At 40.9% G+C, this 17,165-nt stretch overlaps 1 protein-coding gene across 4 annotated transcripts in view; it reads right to left on the minus strand.

Moving 5' to 3' along the window:
• Positions 1–17,165, minus strand: part of LOC140040729 (WD repeat, SAM and U-box domain-containing protein 1-like) — a 183,710-nt gene that overhangs the window by 112,275 nt on the left and 54,270 nt on the right. For all 4 annotated transcript variants that reach the window (XM_072086879.1, XM_072086881.1, XM_072086878.1 and 1 more), the window contains exon 4: positions 2,778–2,876. In XM_072086879.1, the coding sequence (XP_071942980.1) occupies positions 2,778–2,876 (99 nt within the window). The remainder of the gene's footprint in view (positions 1–2,777; positions 2,877–17,165) is intronic.

The following is a 17,165-nucleotide window of genomic DNA, read 5'->3' on the forward strand; positions in this document are numbered from 1 at the left end:
TTTGACGCTGGAGAGCAGACAGGACAGAAAGCTGATCCATGTGATGTCTCACGAGAGATGAGATCGGCCAGGCACAGCGATGGTTCACATCTATTTTCTCACGCTGGGCTAAAAAAAGGACAGATGCAGCCGTTCATGATGATGATGACGAAGATGATGATTACGATAGTAATGAAGATGGTGACGAAATTGAAAAAAATGGAGACGATTAAAAAATGGATACGATTCAAAAATGGAGACGATTCAAAAACGGAAAAAGAAAGAGAAATTCAAATTTTGTCGCAAACTGTACTGGACACAATAGGCTTGCAGCATCCAATAATGTTTGAAAGGCATAATATTTTTGAACTGAAAGCTAAAGAAAAATTCTCCAGATTCTTGGTGCCAATGTTGCAAGAAATGTGTACTTCTCTTGAACTTGATACCACAGATATAACCATAAAGCGCAAGAAGCCATACATTGATTTGCTGGGAAAGCTGGTTTCCATGTGCAGTTGCTCGATTGATTAAGGTAGCAACGAAGGTAAAACTGTGTCTGTGAGAATTCTTTAAAATAACAATTTAATATGTGAGACGATTCTGTTCTCTAAATTGTTAGTATTTTAATTCGCGTTCTGTAAATTTTTAATAAAGCGGAGGGGTGAAAAAATAGTAAAACAATAGTTTATTGTTTGGACTACAAATTATTAGGAAATTTCGCACGACCACATAAACGTTAACGGATGTCACCATTATACTCATTTACCTAACAACAGAGTTCAGCGAACATTTTGCGTTAACGCCCTTGCTCGTTTTGATTTTGCGCTTCGACAGGAAGTGTTGAACGCAACGCATGTGTAGCGCAAGCAACATACGCCACACGTATTAAAACAAATCATGGAATACCTTGGGTTTAGAGACTAGGCTTAGCCAAGCGTGTTTAATCATTTTACATTTTTCATTGAAGCTATTTTTCAGAAATAAGGTTCTCGACACAAGTAACTAAAGTTTTCGTAATGCTTGCGCATGCAAAGATCAAGTTCTTTTGGAGCTTGAAAAATAGCGTTAAGGTTAACATGCTCGTGCGAGAAGATGATATGAGAAGATAAGAACATTATGTTGTAAAGCCTGTTTTCCACTAGGCGAAATTATTCGAGCAAATTAAACATTTTCGCGTATACGCACGTTCAATGGAAAACTTTGTTGATAAAAATAAACTGTGCATGCGCTCGTATAATGCAAAAAATGTTCAATTCGCGCAAATAAATTCACCTAGTGGAAAACATAACAGGCTTGAGGAAGCTAAGCGAGTTATAATGTTAAGCTCAGATAGAATTGCTTAATTTCATCATGGGTTAGTCGTTAAAATTTGACTAGAAATTTATGTTTAGTGTTTATATTAAAACGTAATTCCAAATTATTCAGGACCTTTCAGTTTACCTTTAAAGTTTGTTTCTCGAAGTAAAAGTTTACCTTAAATTCGTAAATAGAGAACAATAGGTACATCTGATTGATCTTGCCGACAGATAAAATCTTTGAATTTCTTACAACTTTGTAGCACTGACGCGGAGCGGAAAATAGTTTTCCCAAATTTATTTTACTTGATTCATAAATATTAGTATCTAAACTTTAGATTGATGATTTTTTTATTTCAAAAAAATACTTTTTAAGCATTTTATTTATGCTTATTAGTAATTGGTTGGTAAAAATCTTATAATTTCATCAAATTTTTTTGAAACTTTACTACATTATTGTCAAGATACTAGTTAATGTAAGTGTAAAATATTAAAATGTTAGGTTGCTACGTTTGGCTTCCAGAGGCTGTTAAACTTAATGTAAATTTTACACCAAAAATAACAAAATTGGCCGAAAATCGTTATTTTTGGATTTTCTCAAAAACTAAGCGATATTTTACCAAACAAACTACACATCACATTTACTTACATCAAGGTCTACCAATGTGCAAAATATGAGCCAATTCGAAATTTTGACCCTTGCCACTAAATTATGAATATGTCTGATTTTTGGTGACAATCACTTAAAGAGTAAAGTAAGTAAAACTCGGGCAGCCGTCGAGAGCGAACATATTATTTTCTACTCTCTCCTCATCGGAGTGTATATACACAATACGATCCCTTATAATGCCTGGATATTGAAGTGTTGAAAAGAGGTGAGGTTTAGATACCATATTTATGTTTACTGTGGTGTTTAATTATTATTTTAATGCAGATAATCAAGATATATTTGAGAGAAAATGTCTAAACAACACAAGAAATCTACAGAGAGCCATGAGCCGGTCACTAGTAAAATTTTGCATACAGCGGAAGACAATGGCGAGTCAAGCATACCACCTAGTCTACCGCCTGACTCGCAGGGTAATCAGTCTGAGTATTCGGCGTGGCTATCAAATACAATGACGATATTAATGTCTTCAAAGTCTATAGCTGATATGAAGAGCTGCATATGCGATGTGCTCACTAAAATGGCAGTAAAGGATTCTATAAGGGTGCTTGCTTACTTCAATTTTAATAAAATTTATGTTATAGAACCATTGTGTATTTGTGAAAATAAGATACAAAGGATGTGGGAAATTGTTTGAATGGTAATTTACTTTACTCATGAGCAGGTAGACTGTAATTTTTAAACAATAGGAGATGTAAATAATAGAAGTAAAGATGTATCTGAAATCATTCCTCATCTGTTAAGAAGAACATAAAGGAATTTTGAATTACTATTAATAGACATCACAAATTCTTACAACTAAAAAACTTAAAACCTATGGTATATAGTAGACTTACATGGACTTGTTATTAAATCCCATAATTTCACCAAACTGTCTCCACATGTGGCCATTAAGAAGTGAATCGCTGTGGGATGTGTCGTCAATTCAAATGAGTCTGTGAAAAAAATCAAATAGCTAGAGATACTATGTTTAATAGAATATGAACCTGGTCAGATGAATTTTGTGACCTTTGACTCTAGGCTTTCAACAGTCCCAACAACGTTACTAATTGGCAAGTTTAATTGAAATCAGCACAGGATAAAAATAATTATTTAGCATAGCACCCCCTATTCGTGCCGTTTGGCCCTAAGCTTTTAACACTCCATGTTGATGAACAAGTTTGAAATATTGAGCCAGAAATGGCCATAGAACATGTTCTATGCTGTTAAGTGTTAGTGACTTAAGTTGTTCATGACGATGTATACATGTATAAATGTCAGCCAATCACCCAATAGATGTCTTTTTAACCCATTGACCCAAAAGTTCATTTTGCTCCCCTGGAACCTAAAAAGCATATGTCACATAATTAACAGTAAAAAGAAAAATAATGCCAAGATGTGATAATGAATTATTGAGATATGATTGATATAAATGTGATTTCACAAAATGGCGTATAAATGACGTCACAGTGAGTGATCACGCTGAAAAGTTTATTAGGACTAAATTAAAGTATTTGAAAGACATTGCGAAAATTTTGTGATTGTTACTAACTCACTCAAAATAACTGTGTACAGAAAGAATAAAAAAAAAAAGACATGAAACTCGTCACTTTGACGAGTTAGTTATCCGCACGTCATACGTTGGAATATTGCACACACAAAAAGATTAATAAAGTTTACTGTAAAGATTAAATTAATGACCCACGTAATTTAAATTTTTAGGCATGAAGACGTCATAAAAATTAAAATATTTTTAACTCATGCGAAAGATAGTTGATTGATCTAGACAATATCAAAATCGGGGTGAAAATGGAAAACGGATAAGTGGAGATGCGCTCTATTAAATGTGATGACTTATTACGAAAGACACAAAAATCCTAAATTTTATATTCGCGTGGCCATACGATGACGTCACAATGTCCGGTTAGCCATATTAATACATGATCCGATATCTACAACTCATCAACTTCCAGAATATGTCATCCACAAAAAGTTGACCGTGTAGTTTAGAAATTACGACTGTTTAAAAAAAGGCATAATTTTGACAAATTTTGGAACTTTTTCATCAAAAACACGCGCAAATTGTACAATTCGACATGCTCATATGACGTAACTTTAAGTCGAAATTGTTTAAAAGTTGGTAAAATTACTAGAAAAGGCTGGAAAAACATAAATCACTCGAAAAAATTATGTTTTTAACTCTACGTGGCCACCGCCCGCGTAAAAATTTGCACGCGCGTGGGAATTTTTGACATGCTTAAAATGACATGAAACGCGCAATTTTCGGAAGGAAATTATCTCAGCAACAACATATTAACGTGTAGAAGAAATTTTAATACGTGAAATATTAATGCGCGCTCTTTTAAATGTAATGAACTATGACACAAAATATGAAAATACGACTTTTTTTATTTAACTGGCCATATGATGACATCACAACATCCGATTGGCAACATTTTCACATGATTTTGTATCTACAATCCAATAGCTTCCAGAAAACGTTTTAATCATGATTATCACATTTTATTCTTACGAGCTATAACAGATTAAAATTTACTGTAAAGATGAAATTAATGCCACACGTAATTTAAATTTTTAGGCATGATGACGTCAAAAAAATTAAAATATTTTTAACTCATGCGAAAGATAGTTGATTGACCTAGACAATATCAAAATATCGGGGTGAAAATGGAAAAGGGATAAGTGGAGATGCGCTCTATTAAATGTTATGACCTATTACGAAAGACAAAAAAATCCTAAATTTTATATTCGCGTGGCCATACGATGACGTCACAATGTCCTGTTAGCCATATTTATACATTATTCGATATCTACAACTCATCAACTTCCAGAATATGTAATAAAAACAACTTTCACCGTTTAGTTTAGAAACTACGACTGTTTAAAACAAGGCCAACAGCCATTAAGTCGCGTGCTACAATGCATAGTGGTACCGGACCGACAGACAAACAGACCGACAGACAAACAGACCGACAGACAGACAGACCGACAGACAGACGGACCGACCGACATAGTGAACTATACTGACCGAAATTACTGAACATGTTTAAAAATGTTGAAATGTTTAAAAACATTTATATTTTTTTAATTTACATGTGCGTAGCCTGTCACTTTTGACGTGCTCGTATAACGTAATTTCGAGTTGAAAAGTTAGTCAAGAAAACAGAAATCGGGCAAAAAGAGTGCGCAAAAACATTTAACGCGCAGTGCGCGCGCAAAAATCTGCGCACTCATGGCAATTTTGTAAACGCTTAAAATTGCCTGAAACGTACCGTATATTTTGGTGTATAAGTCGCACCTGTGTATAAGACGCACCCCCTAACTGAGAGTAAAATATCGGTATTTTTTATATCGTCGGTGTATAAGACGCACCTTATATTTCATCAAAACAATGTTTTTTTAAATTGTAATCAATATTATTGTAATAATATATTTTGTTATATCTGCAACGGCGTCCTTTATTTAGGTTTTTTCTTACCTAGGCTCGGCCGCGCCCAGCCTCAACAGCCGCAACATCGAGTGCATGACCGTGTGTGTAACACGTACGTGTGGGCTAGCATCGCTCGATCATTTCGAGAGGGCGCACGTTTTCACGGACAATCGTATTCGATTAGTATCTATGTATCCGAGAAGTGTGTACGCTAGGTCCATGCTATAATCACCTGAAGAATATACTAGTCGAATACCGGACACCATGTGGCCGCCAAGAAGGGCTTGCGCTGGGAGTACGGCGATCGTGCGTATAACTACTGTATAAATAAATACTATTCCAATCGTACTTAAACATTTACAAATGAAATTTTATCGCTATAATGAACAAATCTTTTCATCATATTTAGTATAGCATCATGCTAAAATGCCTTGAAAACTAGGCAGAAGCAGGTTGCCGTTACGTTAGTTAGTTACTGTAGCTAGGCCTAGCCTACTCAGGCCTAGCAAACGAGGTGACGATAGCCTAGGCCCACCCTAGGCCTATGTACAATCTGTGTGGTGAGGCATTTATGTTCGGTGTATAAGACGCACCCTTAATTTAGAGGTCAAATTTGCGTGTCAAAAGTGCGTCTTATACACCGAAATATACGTTACTCTTATTTCATCGAAAATAAATTTTGAAAATTTTAAGCGCGCGTACGCATGCGTTACATGCGCTACGCACGTAATTGTATTGCCATATGATGATTTATGCCCTGAAATTTATGAGTACCAAATTTTATTTAATTGTGATTCATGGTTGTTAAGATATAATTACAAACGTGATTTCGTTAAATCGTGCGTAGACCGCGTAATTTTTTATTGCGCACCGTGAAAACATAACCACATCGATTCCTGGCTATAAGAAATATTCTGTGAAAAATTGACTTAGCTAGATTAAACTGATATCAAGATAAGGTCATAAAGCGATAAAACGCATAGTGATGACAGACAGAGAGACAGAGAGACAGACAGACAGACAGAGACAGACAGACAGAGACAGACAGACAGAGACAGACAGACAGAGACAGACAGACAGAGACAGACAGACAGAGACAGACAGACAGAGAAAGACAGAGACAGACAGAGACAGACAGACAGACAGACAGACAGACAGACAGACAGAGACAGACAGACAGAGACAGACAGAGACAGACAGAGACAGACAGACAGAGACAGACAGAGACAGACAGAGAGACAGAGAGACAGAGAGACAGACAGACAGACAGACAGACAGACAGACAGACAGACAGACAGACAGACAGACAGACAGACAGACAGACAGACAGACAGACAGACAGACAGACAGACATAGTGACTAAAAAGGCATAATTTTGACGAATTTTTGAACTTTTTCATTAAAAACACGCACAAATTGTACAATTCGACGTGCTAGTATGACGTAATTTTAAGTCTAAATTGTTTTAAAATTTGATAAAATTACTATAAAAGGCTGGAAAACCATAATTCACGCAAAAAAAGATGTTTTTAGTGCTACGTGCGGACCACGCGCGTAAAATTGTTCGCGCGCGTGGGAATTTGTGACATGCTCAAAATGTCATGGTCAGCGTAGAAAGTTGATTAGAAATTAATTTTGCGCATTTTAAATGCGCGTGCGCGCGTAACTTCGTGTAAAACATGCCATTTTTAGTGCACAAAAAGTTAGCGCGAGATATAAATTAAACTTTTTCTAAGTTTCAACTTAAATTGTTATATGGTTTCAATCTATGTTAAATACGGGGAATTCATAAAATCACGCGTAAGTCACGTTACGCATTTCTGACGTCATTCACAATAGTAGGTGCACAACTTCACGTGAATGCCCATATGTTGACAAAGTTATGAAATGTTATGTTTACACATTTTTGATATAAGCAAGACACAAAAATAGAGGCATTTTTAATCCACAAAAAGTTTGCCCTATGATCAATCATAAAAAATCATAAAATCACACGTAAGTCACGTTGCGCAACTCTGACGTCATTCAAAAATAGGAGGTGCACAACGTCACGTAAATGCCCATATGTTGACAAAGTTATGAAATGTTATGTTTACAAGTTTTTGAGATACGTGAGACACAAAAATGGAGGAGAAAGAAATAAGAAAAAACTAGAATTTAATTCGTCACTTTATAGGTGATCATTTTTATCATTTTAATAAAATTAACATTTTTTAAACATGCATGTACGTTAACATACGATCGTTAAAAGTTGATGTACGCCATCCTATGACATGATGCATATACACTTATAGTGCTGAGTTCTACCTATTATGTGTAATACAATATGTACAGTATTATACTGTATATCTATATACAGTGTAGCATAGGTGAAATTACGGGACTCATATCGTGTTCTAATTTTTTGGTATGATGGAATTTTCAAAATAAACTTGAAGATGACAATTTCGAAAGATAATGAATTGAGCTAATAAATATAAGGATTGGAAGAAAATTTGACACGTAGAAGCGCAATGCGCGGTCTTTGAAATTTGTATAACTTTGACTAAAGAAATTTAAAAACTACTTTTTAACTTCAACTGGCCATATGATAACATCACAACATCCGATAGGCTTAATTTTAATATGAATTCATATCTACATTTCATCAGCTTTCATAATAAGTTATAATCTTCAAGGTCACCTTTAATTCTGAAGAGCTATAAGATATTCAAATGTATGGTGTAGCTGAAATTACACGACCTAGGTTATTCAAGTTTTTACGCGTGATGACGTCATCAAAATAAAAATGACAACTCATTAGAACTCAATTAATTGAGCAAGCACATACTAAAAGTTGTGCGAAAATCGGGCTCAAATAACGGAGATGCGCTCTGTTGAATGTGATAACCCACACAAAAAGATAAAAATTCCTAATTTTTAAATTCAAGTGGCCATTTGATGACGTCATACCATTTTGTACGTCTATTGTGTATATACATTTGTATCTACAACTTATTGGCTTCCATAATAAGTTAAAAAAATTGGGGGTCACCTGCCATTCTGAAGAGTTATATTCATTTTAAAAAGTCCTTATTTTTTAACATTTTTAGCACTATTGTACAATTAGTGTGCGCATTTTGTCATTTTTAACGTGCTCGTATAGCGTTATTTTAAGTCGGAATAGACTCAAAATTGCTGAATGTACTAAGGATTGTGAGTAGAATGTGATTTATACATCAAATTTTATTTTTTACGCATTTTAAGAATCGTGCGCACAAAAACGCATTTTTGCGCAGTAATTTTTGAAACGCGCAAATGACCTAATTCATGCTCAAAATTGATCAAAACCAAATCAAAAACATTTACAATCCTCAAAATATCTCTCTTTCAAAATAAAAGAAAAATAATATTCATTTCCATTTAAAAAAAAATCCACTGGCGCCAAATTGGGTCCACTTGAGCGAAAAGATTGAAACTTGAGTGACTTTATTTCTATTTTATATCACTGCTCCCCTCGTACCAAATTGTGTCCACTTGAGCGCAGTGTTTTATACGAAAAGATATTAAAATTTAGTGACTTGTGCTCCACTGGGCCCAAATTGGGTCCACTTGAGCACAGTGTATTAACATACGAAAAGATATTAAAATTAGTGACATATTTGGTTATCCGCACTTGGCGGATAACCCCTTGTTATTGTCAGGATCTTTTTTTTTTGTTTTTTTTTTCTTTATTAGTTATCCGCTTAGTAGCGGATAACTCCTTGTAATCGTCCTGTTTCATCATATTTTTTTTTCTTTTCTGTATTATGCTTCTTTCCTTCTGTCATTTTTGTGCGTCGCGTTTCTCTAAAACGTGTAAACAGAATATATCGTAACTTTGTCAACATATCGACATTTACGTGAACTTGTGCACCTCCTATTTTTGAATGACGTCAGAGTTGCGCAACGTGACTTATGCGCGATTTTATGAATTTCAATGATTGATCATAGACTAAAAACCAAACATAATTTTGTTTTGACACTGTGTGAAAATTTAAGTCATATCAAGCGCAAACTTTCTATGGATTAAAAATAGCATGTTTCACAAAAAGTTACGCGCGTGCGCGTTTAAAATTTTAGAGAGCGAAAAATCAACTTCTAATCAACTTTCTATGCGTTTCATGTCATTTTGAGCATCTCAAAAATTCCCACGCGCGCGAAAATGTTTACGCACGCGGTGCACACATAGATAAAAAACATATTTTTTCCGCGTGATTTATGTTTTTTCAGCCTTTTCTAGTAATTTTACCAAATTTTAAACAATTTCGACTTAAAATTACGTCATATGAGCACGTCGAATTAGATAATTTGCACGCGTTTTTGGTGAAAAAGTTCAAAAATTCGTCAAAATTATGCCTATTTTTAAACATTCATAGATTCTAAACTACATGGAGAACTGTTTTTTAATTACATATTCTGGAAGTTGATGAGTTGTAGATATTTGATCATACATTAATATGGCTAACCGGACATTGTGACGTCATCGTATGGCCACGCGAATATAAAATATAGGATTTTTGTCTCTTTCGTCATAGCTCATCACATTTAATAGAGCGCATCTCCACTTATTCGTTGTCCATTTTCACCCCGATTTTAATATATTCTAGGTCAATCAACTATCTTTTGCATGAATTAAAAATTTTTTAATTTTTTTAACGTCATCATGCCTAAAAATTTAAATTACGTTGGTCATTAATTTCATCTTTACAGTAAATTTTAATCTGTTATACCTCGTAAGAATAAAATGTGATAATCACGATTAAAACGTTTTCAGGAAGCTATTGTATTGTAGATACAAAATCATGTGAAAATTGTGCCAATTGAATGTTGTGACGTCATCATATGGCCAGTTAAATAAAAAAGTCGTATTTTCATCTTTTGCGTTATATTTCATTACATTTAAAAGAGCGCGCATCAATATTTCACGTATTCAAATTTCTTCTACACGTTAATATGTTGTTGCTGAGATAATTTCATTCTGAAATTTCTACTTTTGCATTTCATTTTGAAACCCTCAACATGTTAAAAATTACAATAAATAGCGGGTCCCGTAATTTCACCTATTCTACACTGTATGTGATATGTATACAGATTACACTGTGTATACTATGAATCAAAATAATAGAATTCAGCACTAACAACATATCATAGTCTTCAGTTCAGGTCATAATGCCATAATCTTTTTCCGTGTGCAATATTCCAACGTATGGCGTGCACAAGGCGTTTGTCGTGCGGAGTTTCATGTCTAGTTCTTCTTTCTTTCCACGAATTTTGTTCGCAGCGTATCTCTAATTCTGGCCAACATATGATTGTATAACTTTGTCAAAAGATTGCCCTGCAGCTGTAGATGTGCAAGAAACTTTTTTTTATGAATTTTGAGTCGCGCAGCGTAAGTTACGTGCGATTTTATGAATTTCAATGATTGATCATAGATAAAAAACAAAAAGTCATTTTGTATTGAAACTTGGTGAAATTTTAAGTCATATGAAGCGCAAACTTTCTATGGATTAAAATGGCAGGTTGCCCAGAAAGTTACGCGCGCACGCGCGTTTAAAATTTCAAAATGCGAAAAATCAACTTCTAATCAATTTTCTACGCGTTTCATGTCATTTTGAGCATTTCAAAAATTCCCAGCCGTGCGCAATTTTTTTACGCGCGCGTGCGCACGTAGTGCAAAAACATCTTTTTTTTGTTTGATTTTTGTTTTTCCAGCCTTTTCTAGTAAATTACACAAACCAGTAGTGGTGTTTAGTAGTCTATGAGTGCTAGCTTACCTGTATAAACCGACAATAGCCCGTGCTCTCCAGAGGGAGGGCTTAGATACGAAAGTGAAAAGTTCCTGGAACACCCCTGTATTATAATGGACCCGTCCGCAACCACGCCCTCATGTGGGAACGTACCAACGTACCACCGTCATCATTTTCCGCGTACTTGACTGCGGGGACGGCGGGAGGGAGTTTATACAGGTAAGCTAGCACTCATAGACTACTAACACCACTACTGGTTTGTGTAGTCTATATCGTGCCTAACTTACCTGTATAAACCGACAATAGCCAGATTAGCACCGGACTAGAACTAGTCGGCGGTGGGAGTAAGTTAACAAAAAGCAGAGCAAGTGAAGTGTACATACCTATAACCTAGGCTTTAGCACTGCTGCTGCTACTGGCGCCATGGTTGCAGAAATGTCCCTTAAATAATGCGCAGTAAATGTAGACTGTGTCCGCCACCATGCCGCTGTCATAATGTCTGATACAGCAACGCCAGCATACAACGCCCAGAATGTAGCAACACCCCGCACCTCATGCATATGTGCCGGCGGCAAAGTGCTGGATGACTCTTAAGCGGCCCGAATCGCTGCCACGACCCAGTTAGCAATCGTGGATTTTGCGGCCGGCCGATACGGGGGCACCGATGTGACGAATAAGTGAGATATACCCTCTCGCAACGTCTCTGTACGGTGGATGTAGAATTTGAGTGCTCTTACCGGGCACCAGAATTTGTCTTCTACTACCCCCGAGAATGCGGACATTGATGGAACGAACACAGCCAGCGGCGAAAAATTTAACGTCTGGGACTTGGCCAGAAAGTCCTTCCTGAATATTAACCGAACTCCGCCACGCTCGAATCTTATGGCCTGGCTCTAGCATGAGCGCATGTAGCTCGCCTCGGCGTTTACATGAGGACAACGCCACCAGAAACGCTGTCTTAAGCGAAAGATTGTATAATGAAGCCTTGCTCATTGGCTCAAATGGCGGGCGAGTGAGTGCGGATAGAACGACGTTAACGTCCCAACGTGGAACTAAGACCTTAGACGGAGGTCGCTCTCTGAACATACCGCGTAACAACTGCGTGATTACTGCGGAAGTTGAAGCCGTCGAGCCATCCTTGAATGGCGGCGTAATGGCCGCAATCGCGGACCGGTAGCCTGACACCGTGCGCACTTGCAAGCCTGACTCGTACAGGTAATGCAGAAACGCGCAGATCTGACCCAAGGATATCGCCTTAGGGTCTATGTTATCTTGTCTGCACCAGCGAAAGAAGTGTCGTAGACGGCTGTTGTAGACAGTGAGAGTCGACTCTCTTCTAGATTTGGCCGCCAGGGCGGCTGGGCTGTCCGGAATGCCCGAGTCTCTGAGCTGATCCCTGACAATGGCCAAACAGTCAGGTTCAGGGATTGTAGATTGATCGTCGAGAACCTCGCACGATTTTGCGTCTGTAGATCCGCGCAGACCGAAAGACGCAGCGGGTGATCGTAAAGAAGACTGGCAAGAAGCGGATACCACGCTTGTCGAGGCATTAACGGTGCGATCAACAGAACTCGGCATCGGAAGCGCTGAATGTGAGTCAGAACTATTGGTATGATCGATATTGGCGGGAACGCGTACGCCCATAAACCGTCCCATGACATGGACAGGGCATCCACCGCCCACGCACGTGCATCCCGGAATCAACTGCAGAACGTCGAGAGCTGCGTGTTCTCTGACGTCGCAAACAGATCTATGTGCGGCTGTCCGAAGTGGTCGAATATTTGGGTGGCTATGCTCGGCAACAGACGGCATTCGGTCGGGCGTAAAGCGAGTCGGGACAGCGTGTCCGCGACTACGTTGTGGCTGCCCGGAATATGCGATGCAGTCAGCGTTATTCTGTGCGCGATGCACCAGTGTATGAGCGTCCATGTGTGGTAGCAAAGAGTCGGAGACTTCGTGCCTCCTTGTCGGTTGACGTACGCGACCACGGTTGTGTTGTCCGAGCAGACATGGACGTGTGAATTTTCTATGTTTGGAAGTAGCGCTTTCAACGTTCGGTCTACTGCCCAAAGTTCTAAGAGATTGATGTGGGCTAACGCCTCCTCGGCACTCCAAACGCCGGAGACGTGACTTTGGTTGGAGCAACAGCCCCAACCCGCTTCGGACGCGTCCGTTTCTATTCGGGTGTCCGGAATTGATCTCTGAATTGATCTGCCCACTAACAATCGGCCGTCCGTTAGCCACCATTGGAGGTGCGTTACAATGAACGCCGACATCGGGACCACTTTGTCTAATGAGTCTGAACCTGGCCGGTAGAAGGCTAACAGATGAAGTTGCAGCGCCCGCATCCGTAGCCGACAAAACGGAACTAGATCTACAAAGCTGGCTAGGAAACCTAGCGTTCTCAGCCAGTCGTATGCTGTCGGAGCGGAAGCGGTAATCAGGCCTTGTATAGCAGCAAGGGCTTTGGTTACTCGTTTCTGTGAGGGGCACACTCTGCCCGACACGAGATCTATTTGCGCTCCGAGATAAATGGGATGCCGAGTCGGCACCAGGCACGACTTCTCCCGGTTCACAATGAACCCTACGCGTTCCGTTACGAGAAGGACGAAATTGAGACTGCTCACCAGCCGGTCCTTGGACTGAGCCACGATTAACCAGTCGTCTAGATACATGGATATGCGAATGCCGTGCTTGTGAAAGAACGCACCGAGCGCCCGAACTATGCGCATGAACACGCGCGGGGCCGTTGATAGACCGAACGGCATCGCGACGAACTGGTAAAGACAATTGTTGATTCGAAACCGCAACCAACGTTGGTCTTCTTTTGCGATTGGTACGTGAAAGTACGCATCTTTTAAATCTATCGATGCGGCCCAGTCTCCTCGTCTTAGCCCTAACAGGATCGATGAGACTGTCTCCATCCGAAACATGCGGGGCCGAATAAATCGTTTGTTCAGACGTTTTAGATTTAAAAATGGTCGCCAGTCCCCCGAGGACTTCTCGGTTAAGAATACGGTTGATTCGTGGCCCGAGCCCGCATGATGTTCTTCGACCCTTACTACGGCTCCTTTTTGGAGCAGCGCGGCAATCCCGTCCATAAGCGCTCGTTGCTTTATTGGATCTTTGGGGATTGTGGTCGGACGAGGACCTCCACACACTGGCGGGCTCGTGAATTCTATGCGGTAGCCGTAGCTTAGTGTGGAGAGAATCCAGCTGTCTACCATCAGCTTCTCCCACTCTCGGACGAACCGTAAGAGACGACCTCCCACTGGTCCGGCCCCCGACGGCACGGACCTCGCCTGCACGTCACCGGTACCTGCGGTCACCCCGTCGCGAACCGCGGTCCCGACGTGCTCCCCTACCCGGCTTACCGCCACGCGCGGGGCGGGAATTACGGGGTCGCGACGGCCCAGGAGTCTGCCCAACCTCAGACTGATTATGGACCGACGGCGGCGGTTGTGAGACAGTACGCGATGGCACCACCGGCAGTGGGGCTGGAGGCTTTGGACGCGAGTGCGAACGGCTCGCCTGGCGTTTCGGAAAACGCGATCTTGTCTCGCGACGTGCCTCTCGCTCACGAGCCCACTTATCTTCCTTCTCGGCGAAATTACCGTAGAAGAGATCCACAGCAGCGAACGACTCGCTAGTTGTGAAGCGGCGGTAGTGCGCGGGCGCGATGTCCGTGGCCTGGAGGCAATTGACCCTCCGCGCGGCGGCCGAGGTCATTGCAATAGTCGCTTGTTGGTCCGCGACCAGGCCCGTAATCTGCTGAAGCAAGCAGATCACGTCCGCGTCAAGGTGCTATGGATGGTCCGGATCCGCGAGGAATGACAAAAGGTAGCCCGACATCGAGACCGTTCGTAACGTCTCGCGTGCGCCACGGTCGACCGCGATTAGCGCCTCCTCAGTTTTAGCGGCTGAAGGAGACAGAAATCTGCCATTGGCGTCGAGACCTTGATCCTCGCGCGCACGTTCTTTCGCTGCATCCGGGATCGGTGGTGCCGATATATAGCGTAGAAACTGGTCCTGTGGAAGCGGGAAGGCTGCTGCTAGATCTTGAGGTGCAGCTCTACGGGTCTTAGGCTCCTTCGCTATAGCCTCAACCCTAGCGACCAGTTCGGGATCCAGCGGCGCAACTGGACAGGTTGTGACCCGCTTCAATGGAGCACGCACTCCAAAGGTAGAGTACTTCTTCGAAGCCGGCGCGGGCGTCGGCGCGTCAAAAGCGTACTCCACTCCAATGTACGAAAGTACAGCAGGAACCACACGATTGACAAGAGCCTGCAAACCGTCTCCACCCTGTGCAACCTCGGAGCGCTCCTCACTAGGCAGCGAGGTCATGGTCCTGTCACTGTCGTACTTACCGGCATCCGGCGATGGGTGCGTCCCTTGACCTTGAAAGTACTGCAGAGGCAGTACCGGCACAGGGGGGTAATTAAGCGAGGATGCCGAAGGCACAGCCTCCCTCGGTAGAGCTCGCACCGCTGCTGCGATGGCCTCCAGTACAGCTGGGGACAAACCCTCGTCCTGCGTACCACTCTGCGGTGGAGGCGCAGCGGCCGTTGCAGGCGCGTCCGGCAAAACTTCCGGCACTTCGATCTCTTCTACTAGCGGGGCCGGGGGCTCCACCTGAACCTCCGCGGGTGCGGGGTCTACCACCCGCGCACGCCCCGACGGACGAGGCAACGTCCGGAACCGCGAAGCCGTCCAATGTACACAAATGTCGCACGGCGACTCCTGGCTACAGGTGCGGCAGTGAATGCACAGCAAGTGGCGGTCCCACTTGACCGTCGCACGCTGGCCCCTGCATTGCACACATTCAGACTTAGGCATATCGGCGGACACAGCACGCAACCTAGCAAGATAAGGAACAATACAACCTTTGTTGTTGCCTCACGCAACAGTGCGTCCACGCCTCAGTCCAGGTGACAAAGCAAAATTCCTTTCCTTTGTGTTTAGTAGCGTGGCCGTTGAACGGCCTAAAATCCAATGAAAACTGGTATTTTCCTTGTTTTAATCTTTCTTATTTCTACCCGAAATAAGGAAGACCCCGATTTGAAACGGATCCAAAGCAAAAAACGATATACAGTATCAAACTATCAAAAGCTGTACCGCAACCGGCGTCTTTATAAGGTGTTCGTAAGTAGGCTAGTATAGCATGTACAACGTACACAAGGCTAACACTCAGCGTATCTTTTCTCACACGTCGTAACGTTCTCACGTTACGAAAGAAAATGATGATGGTGGTACGTTGGTACGTTCCCCACATGAGGGCGTGGTTGCGGACGGGTCCATTATAATACAGGGGTGTTCCAGGAACTTTTCACTTTCGTATCTAAGCCCTCCCTCTGGAGAGCACGGGCTATTGTCGGTTTATACAGGTAAGCTAGGCACGATATAGACTTACCAACTTTCAAACAATTTGGACTTAAAATCACGTCATACGAGCACGTTGAATTGAAAAATTTGCGCTCGTTTTTTATGAAAAAGTTCAAAAATTCGTGAAAATTATGCCTTTCTTTAAAAAGTCATAGATTCTAAACTCTGTGGTGAACATTTTTAAAATTTCAGATTCTGGAAGTAGATGAGTTGTAGATATTAAATCATGCATCGATATGGCTAACTGGCCATTGTGACGTCATCGTATGACCACTCGAATATAAAATATAGGATTTTTGTCTCTTTCGCATAGCTCATCACATTTAATAGAGCGCATCTCCACTTATCCGTATTCCATTTCCCCCCCCCCATTTTGTTATATTGTCTAGGCCAATCAATTATCTTTCGAATGATTCACCATTTTAAAAATTGTGATGACGTCATCATGTCCAAAAGCGTCAATAACTTGGGTCCCTTATTTTCACCTATTCTGCACTGTATGTAGTACGTATACAGAATATAGTGTATACCGTATATACTTTGACGTGACGCAAAATAGAGAGCGCACTAACATTTTTTCAATGGCATAATCGTTTTTCTGCGCGCAATATTCTAACGTATGACGTGCAGGTGGCGTTTGCGCT

Source organism: Antedon mediterranea, chromosome 2 (assembly GCF_964355755.1).
Source record: "Antedon mediterranea chromosome 2, ecAntMedi1.1, whole genome shotgun sequence".
NCBI lineage: Eukaryota > Metazoa > Echinodermata > Crinoidea > Comatulida > Antedonidae > Antedon > Antedon mediterranea.